This window comes from Cnephaeus nilssonii, assembly GCF_951640355.1.
Source record: "Cnephaeus nilssonii genome assembly, chromosome: 15".
NCBI classification, from domain to species: Eukaryota; Metazoa; Chordata; class Mammalia; order Chiroptera; family Vespertilionidae; genus Cnephaeus; species Cnephaeus nilssonii.
Window position 1 is genome coordinate 45,520,103 of NC_137086.1, and position 12,477 is coordinate 45,532,579.

At 42.0% G+C, this 12,477-nt stretch overlaps 1 protein-coding gene across 2 annotated transcripts; it reads left to right on the forward strand.

Annotated features, from left to right (window-relative positions):
• The first annotated feature begins 480 nt into the window (after positions 1 to 480).
• On the forward strand, positions 481 to 11,907 carry POLE4 (DNA polymerase epsilon 4, accessory subunit). 2 transcript variants are annotated; one of them, XM_079792467.1, is made up of 4 exons: positions 482 to 869; positions 1,614 to 1,698; positions 2,353 to 2,394; positions 11,208 to 11,896. In XM_079792467.1, exons 1-4 carry the CDS (start codon positions 660 to 662, stop codon positions 11,219 to 11,221), a joined length of 351 nt encoding a protein of 116 aa, XP_079648593.1. In that variant the 5' UTR covers positions 482 to 659; the 3' UTR covers positions 11,222 to 11,896. The 2 variants fall into 2 exon arrangements, with proteins under 2 accessions (XP_079648594.1, XP_079648593.1); XM_079792468.1 differs by lacking the exon at positions 2,353 to 2,394 and having other exon boundaries at positions 481 to 869; positions 11,208 to 11,907.
• Positions 11,908 to 12,477: the final 570 nt, after the last annotated feature.

The window sequence follows — 12,477 nt, forward strand, 5'->3', positions numbered from 1 at the left end:
TGCGAAGCAATGCTGTGATGCAAGACGTGACCGAATAAATGTGGATGCCTTGTGATGGCCACGTCATGTTTTCCAGCCTGTATACTTTTTTCTTGTGGTTTCTGTCCGGACTGAACTTCTTCCATTTCTGCCTGTCCAAGTCCTACCCCTACCGCAAGAGCATCTAATTCTCTCTGAAGCTGGTCCAGATTTCGCTCCCTCTTCTCTTCCGGCGGGCTGGGCCTTCTGGGGAGTCCGGGCCTCCCTGGGGGACACTTGCCCTTTGCAGCCTTGGGTATCGATCTGCGTTGACCTGACGAAGACTCTAGCGGGCCGGGTCTGGGTTTCTCCTGATCTGAGCGCTTGTCCCGGCACCAGCACCTCCCAGCCACAATATTCACCAACCAAGGGGCGGTGCCCGGGCTCAACTAGGCCGGACGGCACCGGAGGGTCACCCGGAACCCAAAAGGAGGTCACTAGTCCAGTGGCAGCGAGAAGCAGCAGGACCTACATTAAACCACCACCACACACCGCGCCGAATTCCAAGTCGGAGCGCGGGGCTGCGCGAGGGGCGGGGCCCCGCGCCCACAGAGGGCGTGGCCTCCAGCGCGCACGGGAAAGGGACTGGCGCTGCCTGCGCGCGCACAGGCGGGGGCCGCGCGCAGCACGCTACGGGCCGGATGGCGGCGGCCGCTGCAGGAAGCGGGCCGCCCCGCGAAGAGGAGGGGTCCGGTGGGGAGGCAGCGGCCCCGCAGCCGCAAGGTCCGACGAGTGTGTCCGGGGCCCGTCTCTCGAGGCTGCCTCTGGCGCGAGTGAAGGCCTTGGTTAAGGCGGACCCTGATGTGACGCTCGCGGGACAGGAAGCCATCTTCATTCTGGCACGAGCCGCGGTGCGGCGGGAGCGCGAGGGGCCCTGGGACGCGGGTGGGGGCTTGGCTAGGGGCGGGGCTTAGCGGCGGCGTGGGGCGGGGCTTAGCGGCGGCGTGGGGCGGGGCTTAGCGGTGGCGTGGGCCGGCGTTGGGATGGAGGAGGTGGAGGAGCAGGAGGGTCCGACGAGGTGTCCCGAAGAGCCGGAAGTGGGAGGTGCTGGGGACGCATTGGGAGGTGTGAGTGTAGAGAGGAAAGACTGTAAAAGGGTCGTGTACGGTAGTTTTACTTTGTTACACCTGCTTAATCCTGACGGCTCGGACAACCACCTTTAATTTGCATCTCCAGTGTCTACCACAGACCTTGTAGGAGTCTCTAGTGAATGAATGGGGTGATTTACAAATGAGGGAGGAGAGACGTGTCATGGGGGTAAGGGAAAGGGGGATACACCTTCATGAAGTCCAGGGCAACCTTTAGCTCCCCTGAGGACCTCCCCAAGCACCCGAGCCCCCTTTCCACCCTCCCCCTACTCACAAATAGAAGCTCTCAAAAATTGTGCCAGTACCCACGAATACAGCAGATCCTCAGATAACTTGGTATCTGTTCCACATCCTTTCCATGTAATGTGGATGAGGTGCCATAGGAGCTGAACTGTTGTTCATATCACTTAGTCTAAGGTAGAATTGGTTTGGTTATATGGCGTTTCGCCTGAAGTCTCAGACTATTAAGTGAGGGCTTACTGTACACCTCTCCCGTTTGCTTCACAGGAGCTGTTTGTGGAGACTATTGCAAAAGATGCCTACTGCTGTGCTCAACAAGGAAAGAGGAAAACCCTCCAGAGGAGAGATTTGGGTAGGGTGTCCCTGTGGTATCTGCTGCAGAGGAGGCTGGGCGAAGCTTTCCCTCTTAGGGGTTACGAAGGCATCACTGTAAAATGAGAGGTGCCAAAGGGTCTCTGTCTATGATTTCAGTTGGGCTGCCATCGTGCCAGAAAGCCCTACGTTTAGAGTCTCTATGCTTTGGGTGGCTGGTGTGATGCTGGGACAGAGAATGAAAGGAGTCTAGCTGTTGCCAAACCTGACTGGACCTCTTTATTTTTTCTGCCAGGTTGTGCCAGGCTTGGTATTTCTTTTCCCCCTAGAAACTGGGGATTTGATTTCTGAGTTTTCTTTCTAGGTGGTAACCATCATACATGTGCACGCTTTCACATATTGTATATTCACTTTCCCTGCTATATTGCTAAACTCTTCTCTGATGACACTCAGAGCAAAGAGGTTCCCTTTACTGAACAGTATTTGCCCAGGCCTTTCTTACTCTTGTAGAGAGAGAGCTGATAGGTAAGATTTGGTGGTGGAGTAGAAATGGATTTCAAGTTAGCAAAGGGACAAATTTTATAAATACCCTGGTTTGCATAAAGCCTCCTTCAGTTTGTGGGTTATGCTTTTTGTGGGGGCTGATGTCCCAATGACCAGAGGTAGTCAGGTGTCCCTTTACCTTGTGTTTCAGATAATGCAATAGAAGCTGTGGATGAATTTGCTTTTCTGGAAGGTAAGTTCTCTACCAGTGGGTAATTATTTCTAGCTGTCTCTTCTGTGCTAATGATCTGAGTTCAAAACCTTATATAAAATGGATGCATGGTTCTTCTTTGTTTGTGTAGGGATAATTCTTTATCCCTACTTCCTATAGATAGGAACAACTAATTTGATAAATCTGGTGAGATTTAGAAATTTCAGTTTCCTTGGGAAACTAGAACTTCTACCTGAGGATTGTTAATCATAAAGAAATGGGAAATTTAGATCGAAGTGGAGGTAGGTGGATTCTGAAGTTTAATTCCCACTTTGATCTTGTCCTAGGTATAAATCTTTCCCCTCTTAATGCTAGAAACCAGAAACAATTGCCAACATTTAAAGGGTACTTCTTGTTCCTTTTTTTCTTCAACAATCTGTGTTAAGGGATTATTTTGCTGCCTTGAGAGATTCCATACTTACCTATATCTGTTTGTTTTTAGGAATTTTATTTTTATTTATTTATTTATTTAAAAATATATTTTATTGATTTTTTACAGAGAGGAAGAGAGAGGGATAGAGAGTTAGAAACATCGATGAGAGAGAAACATCGATCAGCTGCTTCTTGCACACCCCCTACTGGGGATGTGCCCGCAACCAAGGTACATGCCCTTGACCGGAATCGAACCTGGGACCCTTGAGTCCGCAGGCCAATGCTCTATCCACTGAGCCAAACCGGTTTCAGCTGTTCTTAGGAATTTTAGATGAACTCAGGTTTACTAACTAAATCTTGTAATTGAAATAGCAAATATTTGAAATATCTCATTTCAGCTACCTTCTTTTAGAACTATTTCTGACTTCACTATACAAAGGTATTCTCATTACCTCCTTCAAGCCTTATTACCATCCAAAATCTTTTCTTGATGTATTTATTTCATTATATTTACACCTTTCTTTTGCATTTTTATATCAATCTAGGCTCCTGGCCGTTTTGAGATGTTCTTTTAAATGTCTTCAAAGATAAATTTCCATGACCACCTTCAAGTATCTTCTTAATTTATAGCATTTTCTTAAGCCTCTCTGTTCATGTACTCATTATTCTTAAAAATAACTTGTTAGCTACCTACGTAAGGCAGGCAACTTCTTGTGACTGACTTCCTATTAGTCTTCCAATCAAAAATATTGGGCCCCTACTTTACCTGCTCATTTTTAATTACCAGCTCTTCAGATTTGCATTTTAAAGATATAACACCAGTGCCCTGTGGATAATAAGTTAATTGGAGTGTGCCAGGAATGGAAGTGGAGAGATCTTAATGCAGTTTTCCGTCCCACCCTCTTCCATGGCATAGTGCTTAGCTTGGACTTTTATGAGAAAGATGTGCTACCAACTGCGCTAATGAGGCACCTTAGCTTGGATTTTTAGTAAATGCCATTTATTGAGTGGTAGATGTGTTCATTTTCACTTCCAATGGAATAATCTCAGTAATTGAATCCTCTGTTATATTACATTAATATATCAGAATTTTGACCATTTTAGCCTCTATCGATTTAGTCAATATTATATTATTTTGTACCTGTTAAAATAAATGTTCTTATGTCCTTAGAAGTGTATGTTCTAAGTAGAAAATTACCTTTTTCTTTTTTTAATCAAGGCAATATATATTCGTGCTTAAAAATCAAATAGTGCCCTAGCTGGTTTGGGTCAGTGGATAGAGCGTCGGCCCTCGGACTGAAGGGTCCTGGGTTCAATTCTGGTCAAAGGCATGTACTTCGGTTGCAGGTTCCCCGGCCCTGGTCGGGGTGCGTGTAGGAGGTAATCAATCGATGTGTCTCTCTCACATCAATGTTTCTCTCTGTCTCTCCCTCTCCCTTCCACTTTTTCTAAAAATCAATGGAAAAATATCCTCAGGTGAGGATTAACAACAACAAAAAATCAGTTACCTAATAGCTATAGTGAAATGCAGCTGTTGCCTCTCACCCTTTTGCTTCTGTTTTTAGCTTTCAGGTGGTTACTCATATTTCTAAATAATATGCTTCCTCCTTGATTCATCAACTGCAGATGTTATTAATTCCTGCTATGATAAATTAAGATTTGGCTAACCCCATGGTCGGCAAACTTCGGCTCGTGAGCCACATGCGGCTCTTTGGCCCCTTAAGTGTGGCTCTTCCACAAAATACCACGGCCTGGGCGAGTCTATTTGGAAGAAGTGGCGTTAGAAGAAGTTTAAGTTTAAAAAATTTGGCTCTCAAAAGAAATTTCAATCGTTGTACTGTTGATATTTGGCTCTGTTGACTAATGAGTTTGCCGACCACTGGGCTAACCTATACTGCCCCATAAATCCCTTCCTCCTTTTTTTAAAACAATATATTTTTATTGATTTCAGAGAGGAAGGGAGCGGGAGAGAGAGAGAAACATCAATGATGAGAGAGAGAATCATTGATCAGCTATCTCCTGCTCGCCCTCCACTGGGAATTGAACCCGGGACCCTTAAGTCCGCAGGCTGACACTCTATTCACTGAGCCAAACCTAGGAGGGCCTTCCTTTTTTTTTTTTTTTTTTTTTTTTAATATATTTTATTGATTTTTTACAGAGAGGAAGAGAGAGGGATAGAGAGTTAGAAACATCTATGAGAGAGAAACATCGATCAGCTGCCTCTTGCACACCCCCTACTGGGGATGTGCCCGCAACCAAGGTACATGCCCTTGACCGGAATCGAACCTGGGACCCTTGAGTCCGCAGGCCGACGCTCTATCCACTGAGCCAAACCGGTTTCGGCGTGTTTTTTTTTTTTGGTAGTTGTATCATTATTTTTAGTTCCTTTGTTACCTTTACAGTTTATATAACACACCAAAGTGTCCATTTTTTGTTGTACCCAACTTTCTCTTGTCTCCACTCTTTGTAAAGTATGACTGTTGCTGCACCTGTCTTTTCCTTTCCTGCTTTTAGCCCACTTCTAGCTCTTGCTTTGTGTCATCTACACTTATTCTTGGACATTGTTGAGGCTGATGACATTTTATATTGTCAGAATTAAGTCTTCCAGGCTTTATCTGTAGGTTGAGTGTAGAATTTGAAAACAGTACTGTGAATAGTCTTCCTGTGTACTCTTTCTGTTTCTTAATACTTCAAATAGGTCTCTTCCCTGCAGGTCACTGTTATCTGGATATTTTATGCAAATAAATGTATATATGTATATTCTTGTAAGTTTTTCCTTATGAAATACAATATGAACAAATGTAAAGACAGTAAATAATAAAATAAACAACATTGTAACCACCAACTAGGCAAAGAGATAGACTATTGTCAGCCCCCAGAAACTCCATATATATTTCTTCTCCATCATATTCCTTCCCGTGCCCTGTTCTGACATAACTGTTTCCTGACTTTTTGGTAATTACTTTCTTGATTTTCTTTATAATTTTACCACATAAGCATGCATCTGTAAATATGAGGATTGAATTTCGTATTTTTTTGAACTTTGTACAAATAGAACTAAACTGGACGTATTCATTCGTCAGCATCCATTTCATAGCTATTTTCTTTAGGTTAATTCATTTATAAGATTCATCTTTGTGGTTACACATATATCTAGTTCTTTCATTTTCTTTGTTGTATGGCATGCCATTATGTGACAATACCACAGTGGAACCATTTTAATGTTGATATTTGGGTAACCTTTTTTTGGTGTGTGCTATTATGAACAGTTTGTTATGAATATTTTTATATGTGTTTCTCTGGGTATGTATGTGTGTATGTGTATGTGTATGTATAAAATTCCACGGATACAGGATATGTGTATCTCCCTTTTGTAGGTATTGCTGAACTTCCTGTATTACCTCATTCACATTTGTACCAGTAGTATATGATAATTCTCATTGCTCTTTATTCTTACCAGCACTGGGTATTATCAGAGTTTTTAATTTTTGTCAATGAAATTGCCTTGTGGTTTTAATTTGCCCTCATTACTAGTGACGTTGAGCATCTTTCCATATGCATATTCATTTTTTTGTGGGGGGTTGTTCTATTTTTCTTTTGGATATTTTGTTTTTTTTTATTAAAAGACAGGAGCTCAACGCAGGAGCTGCCCCTGGTGGTCAGTGCACTCCCACAGGGGGAGCACTGCTCAGCCAGAGCCTGGCTCTCGGCTGGTGAGCACAGTGGCAATGGCAGGAGCCTCACCCGCCTCTGCAGGCGAGGGGTCCCGGACTGCGAGAGGGATGTCTGACTGCCAGCTGGTGGACATCCCCTAAGGGGTCCCGGACTGTGAGAGGGCTCAGGCCGGGCTGAGGGAGGCCCCCCTCTCAGTGCACGAATCTTGTACACCGGGCCTCTAGTCTTTCATAAAACTAGAATTGACTTTTCATCTGTTGGTTTGAGGTAGGCATCCAGTTTTTTTCTTTTTGTTTTTCTCCCTTCTTGTTTGGCTGTCTACTTGTCCATATCATTTTCTCTATAGTTCTATCTCTGTTATAAATCAAAGCTGTTTCTGGGCTTTTTTTTTTTTTTTTTTTAATATATTTTATTGATTCTTTACAGAGAGGAAGGGAGAGGGATAGAGAGCCAGAAACACTGATGAGAGAGAAATATCGATCAGCTGCCTCCTGCACACCCCCTACTGGGGATGTGCCTGCAACCCAGGTACATGCCCTTGACCGGAATCGAACCTGGGACCCTTCATTCCGCAGGCCGACGCTCTATCCACTGAGCCAAACCGGTTAGGGCTGTTTCTGGGCTTTTTATTCTCTCTTATTGATCTGTGTATCTATTTCCATATCAGTACCACACTGTCTCAATTATAGGAGCTTTATCCAAGAGAGCAAATCTTCCCACCTTGTTCTTTGAGTGTTTTAGCTGTTTTTGATTCTTTGCATTTTCATGTACATTTTAGAATCTGCGTGTCAAATTTCACAAAAATGGATATTGATATGAATGGTATTGTCACATAATGGCATATAGATTACTTTGGGGGAGAAATGATATCTTTACAATAATGTATCTTCCAGTCCATGAACCTGGTATATTTTTTTCATTTATTTAGATCTTTAATTTTTTTAAATTAAGTTTTTTATTTTACCTGAAGAAATCTTGACATATACTGTTAGATGTTTTCCCCTAAGTACTTAATATTTTTAATGCTATTGTTAGTGGTATCTTCCTAAAAATGTCATTTATAAAACATTGCCAGTATATAGAAATGTAATTGATTTCATATGTTAATTTTGCACCTAGTCTCTTGCTCAACTCTTATTAATTCTAATGATTTATCTGTTCATTCTTTTGGCTTTCCTTAATCACATAGTAATATCTTCCAATAATGATAATTTTGAGAAGTTTTTAAAAATCCTTATCTTTAAAATTTTTTCTTGCCATATGGCACTGGCTAGTATCTCAATTAGTGTTGAGTAGTAGTGACAGCAAGCATCTTTTTTTAAAATATGCTCTTATTGATTTTAAAGAGAGCAGAAGGGAGAGGGAGAGAGAGAAGCATTAATGTGAGAAACATCAATCGGCTGCCTCATGCACACCCCTTTCTGGGGATTGAGCCCACAAACCGGACATGTGCCTTGACTGGAAATTGAACTGGTAACCTTTCGGTGCATGGGACAACATTCAACTAACTGAGCCACATGGGCCAAGCATCTTGATGTCAAAGGGAAAGCTTTCAGTGTTTAGCACCTTTCCTTTCAATCTCAGCAATATGGGATCTTAGAATCCATTAATTTCATTTATAAGTCCCTCTTCTGCCACACATGTTATCGTTAGGGATTTTTGTTTTGTCTTTGTTGGTTCCCATAAGGCATTATCGTTGTATTGCAATGATTCAGTCAATGATATGTAAATTTATCGATATACTTACTACTATCTTCTTTCCGTTCTATATTTCTGATCTTCCATTTGTGATCATTTTCTTTCTTTCTGAAGTAAATCCTTTAGAATTTCCTTTAGATTGGGTCTTCTGGTAGCTGCCTTTTTCTTTTTTCTTTTAGCACATTGAAGCTATCAGTCTACTTCGGTTTCCATTGAAGAATTACTTGTTATTCTATTTTTTTCTGAATGCTTTTGAGATGTTCTCTTTATCGTTGATATTTCTGTAGTTTCACTTTGATGTATCTAGGTGTAGATTTCTAATGTGGTATGCTGAGAGTTGTTAAATCTGTGGATCTGTCCTAGAGAATTCTTAGCCAATAACTGTTGAAATATTATCTCTGGTTTGTTTTCTCTATCTCCTTTTTCTTTGGGATTCCCATTAAACCAGGGATTCTCAAACTTTTTAAACAGGGGGCTAGTTTACTGTCCCTCAGAGAGAAGGAGGGGAGTCGGAGAGTGCGGCGCACATTCCACACATGCGCACTGTGGCCCGGCTGCTAAGCAGGACAGGCAGCTGCGGCAAAAACACCTGGCGGGCCTGATCAATGTCCTCGGCGGGCCGCATGTGGCCCGCGGGCCGTAGTTTGAGGACCCCTGCATGATTAACAGATATTAAAATGCAACCATAATTTTGCCTCTGCATGATGTATTCTGTGTAATGTTTCTGACCTTGCAGTTTGCTCTCTCTTCAGTGACCTTATCTCCTTTAAACTTTTTGTTGTTTTTTTTTAGTTTCAGTTTTTATATGTTTCAGTTCTGCAAATTCTATTTGGTTATTTTTAAAATGTATTTTGTCACTGTTGTTTGTACTTTCGGCAGGTATTTTGAAGCTTGCATTTTATTTCTTTAAACATAAGCACAATTGTTTTATAGTCTGTGTCCCATTAATACCCAAGCCTTTTGAAGTATTTCTTTTTTTTTTGGTCTACTGTTTCTGTTGGTACAGTCTCAGGATCTTTTTTCTCTGTCTGCCTAGTTATATCAGTACATGGTTCATTGGATTTGAAGTATTATTTGTTGGATAATTTGAGGCCTATATAATGAGATCTTTCTCCAAAGATTTTCATGTGCTTCTGCAAGGCACCTAGGGGCATTTATCAGTGCGGAATCTCCTTAATCCAAATTCAGGATTTGAGGATGCTTGGATCACTGGTGATATGAACCGTGACTGCAGGCCTGTGAGGGGGCTGATTTAATTCTGGTTTTGCCTTACTTGAGAGTTTAACCATTTGGGACTCCAGTGTTAAATAATGTGTGTGTGGGGGGGGCGGGGAGCGGGCTGGGGCGGGGGGGGCGGGTGGTCAGGTTATCAGACCTTCCCACTTGAGTCTGGGATTTGAATCTTGGTTCACTGAGCCTGCCAAAATCATAGCAGTTTCTCAGCTCTGTTTTTTGGATTGGCAAATGCCTTCAGGGGGAAATTAGCTTTGAAGGCTGGGTTTGCTTTGTGTTCTTGCCTTTTCAGCATATTGGATTTTCCTTTTCTTGAAGCTTCTTTAAAGCCTAGATTTTAAAAAATTTCTTTATTGATTAAGGTGTTACATATGTGTCCTTATTCCCCCATTACCCCCCCCCCCCCTACGTCCCCCTCATGACCTAATCCCCCTGTTGTCTGTGTCCATTGGTTAGGTAAAGCCTAGATTTTTTTTTTAAAAAAAATTTTAATCAGGTTTATCAGTTGATCTTAGCAGAAATTTGCATTCTCACTTTTTTTTTTTCTAAAAAGTAAATTTTGGTTTCTCACGTGTATGATTTCTTCACATGACTGGTGATTTTCATTCTATCGTAAAATGAGGGAATAAGAAGGACTTTGGAAACTGTGTGTGTGTGTGTGTGTGTGTGTGTGTGTGTGTGTGTCTGTCTGTCTGTCTGTCTGTCTGTCTGTCTTTTGCCTGGCAATTTTCTTGAGATGTTATGGTCGTATCCCCCAAAGGCCAGAATGCAGAGAGCATTACTGTGGGGAGCTGGCTAGTTTTCCAGATAATTCCTTTGGTCCTTTAAAAGCTCTGATACTTTCCTGCCAAGTTAGGTTAACAGTCTTGTTTTCTGGTAGTGCTGCATTCAGGGAGGGTTGTGGGGAGACGGAGTCAGCTGTTTCTGTCTCCACCATTCCTGGGGTCTGAGTCTGCAGCCTCCCCATGGGTCTCCTAGGCCGATGGGCTCCTGCCTCTGCTGCAGCTCCTTCTGTGCTCATTCTAGGCTCATTTCCCCTCTACATTATTGATAAATATACATAAGTCAGATTTCTGATACTCAACTAACTTTTTGTTGAAATCTCTTAACTGTTGATAGATCCCACCCCCTCAATTCTTTGTTGTAGATTTATGTCTTTTTTAATAAATATATTTTGATTGATTTCAGAGAGGAAGGGAGAGGGAGAGAGAGATAGAAAAATCAGTGATGAGAGAGAATCATTGATTGGCTGCCTCATGCACGCTCCCTACTAGGGATTGAGCCCAAAACCCAGGCATGTGTCCTGACCAGGAATCAAACCATGACCTCCTGGTTCATAGGTCGATGCTCAACCACTGAGCCATGCTCACCAGGTGATTTATGTCTTTTTTAAGCTTTTTTTCCCTTTTGAATGGAATCTTAGGTAGGAGAGGCTAGAACATAGAAATTGTGAGCTCAATATCCCATCTTGAACTGAAAGTTTCTCAAAAAATTATAAACTCCTTGCTTTATCTCATGTATTTTGTATCTCCCCTTGTATGGTCTCCGTAAGTGCTCGCTAACTAACACAGTAACTTCTTAGGCCTTTCCCAACTCCATTCTAACTCTTCAGACAAGTCTGCTTAATCCCCCCCTGCCCACCCTCTGCACTGACTGTTTCCCCCCAGGATCTTTGGATGGCTATTCTTCTAAACAAGTGTTTTGGTTGTAGAGAACTGCCAGCACCAGAGCAGCTTCCACTTTAACCTTGCCCAGTTTGTTATGCTCACCCAGCTCTTGAGGCACCTTGCTTGATACATTGTTCTTTGTCTTTTTAGGTACTTTGGATTGATTACTGAGCTGGAACTTCTGTGAGCCTTCACCTGCATCCTTCAGCTAGCCCTCTGCAGGCCTCAGCTTTGAAGAACAGAGTCCTTGGAAAGTCGCACTATACATGTTCCTGCTCTAACTTTACTTAAGCCAGAATAACCTGCTAGCTTTTTTCTATAAGGTCTTCCATGGCTGTGTCTTCCATTTCTGTCTGGATGCAGCTGCTGCTGTTTGAGGCAGAGACAAAGAAAATGATTTGTGTTGGTTGCTTAATGAATGCAGGGACCAGAATAAAAGTTTCTGATCAACTTTAAGCTAGTGTGTTTCATATTCTTGCCTTTGTTCTCCTCCTTTGCCTGGAGAGCTGCCATGCCCAGTCACAGACCTTCTTGATCGGCCCTGCCATCTGTTCTAAATCTCAATCTTTTCATTTGTTCTTACTTTTCCAGCATGTCACCAGAATCTGGTTCCAGAATTTGCTGGATACCACTTAAGGTCTTCATAAGTTCAAATAAATGTGTTGCTAGATTTAAAATGAATTCAAGTATTTAACAGCTTTGTTAAGATATAATTCACATACCATTTGAAAGTATGTATTTCAATACTTTTTAGTGTATTTACAGATATGTACAACTGTCACCACCATTCTAGAACATTTTCATCTCAGTGGAATCATAATATGTGGTATTTTGTGCCTGGCTTCTTTCATGTAGATAATATTTTCAAGGTTTATCTATATGATACCATATATCAGTAGCAGTTTCTTTATTTTTAGTTTTTAATTGTAAAATATCCATAACATAAAATTTACCATTTAAGCCATTTTTAAGTGTACAGTTTTGTGGCATAAGCATATTCACAGTGTTGTATACCATTATCCATCTCCAGAACATTTTCCATCTTCCTAAACTGAAACTGTACCCATTAAACGGTAATTTCCCACGCTCCCCTCCCCTAGCCCCTGGCTAAATTTTGTTTTGTTTTTTGAGGGGAAGGTGGTGACAGCAGGAAGAAGGCAGACTATGTAGGAAGTAGTGGTTAAGGAAAGCGCAGGAAGCCTTGGACAGTGGGTCTTAAATATTTTTGAAAATGGATCAATGATGCAAAGTTCATAGATCTCCCTAGAAAAATGCAGATACTCAGTCCTGTAGCGTTTTGTAAATAAACTTTATTTTAGAATAATATTAGATTTACAACAAAGTTGCAAAGATAGTGCCCAGCCCCTGCAGCCACTGAGCTATTTAGTGTCCTATAACTAAGTCCTAACTGCACTCTGTC

What these genes read in the sequence shown, in the direction of transcription:
- POLE4 (XM_079792467.1), top strand. Translation starts at nt 660, where the DNA reads ATGGCGGCGGCCGCTGCAGGAAGCGGGCCGCCCCGCGAAGAGGAGGGG. An exon ending in TCATTCTGGCACGAGCCGCG is followed by an intron (nt 870 to 1,613) that starts GTGCGGCGGGAG and finishes TTTGCTTCACAG; the next exon opens with GAGCTGTTTGTGGAGACTAT. An exon ending in CCTCCAGAGGAGAGATTTGG is followed by an intron (nt 1,699 to 2,352) that starts GTAGGGTGTCCC and finishes CTTGTGTTTCAG; the next exon opens with ATAATGCAATAGAAGCTGTG.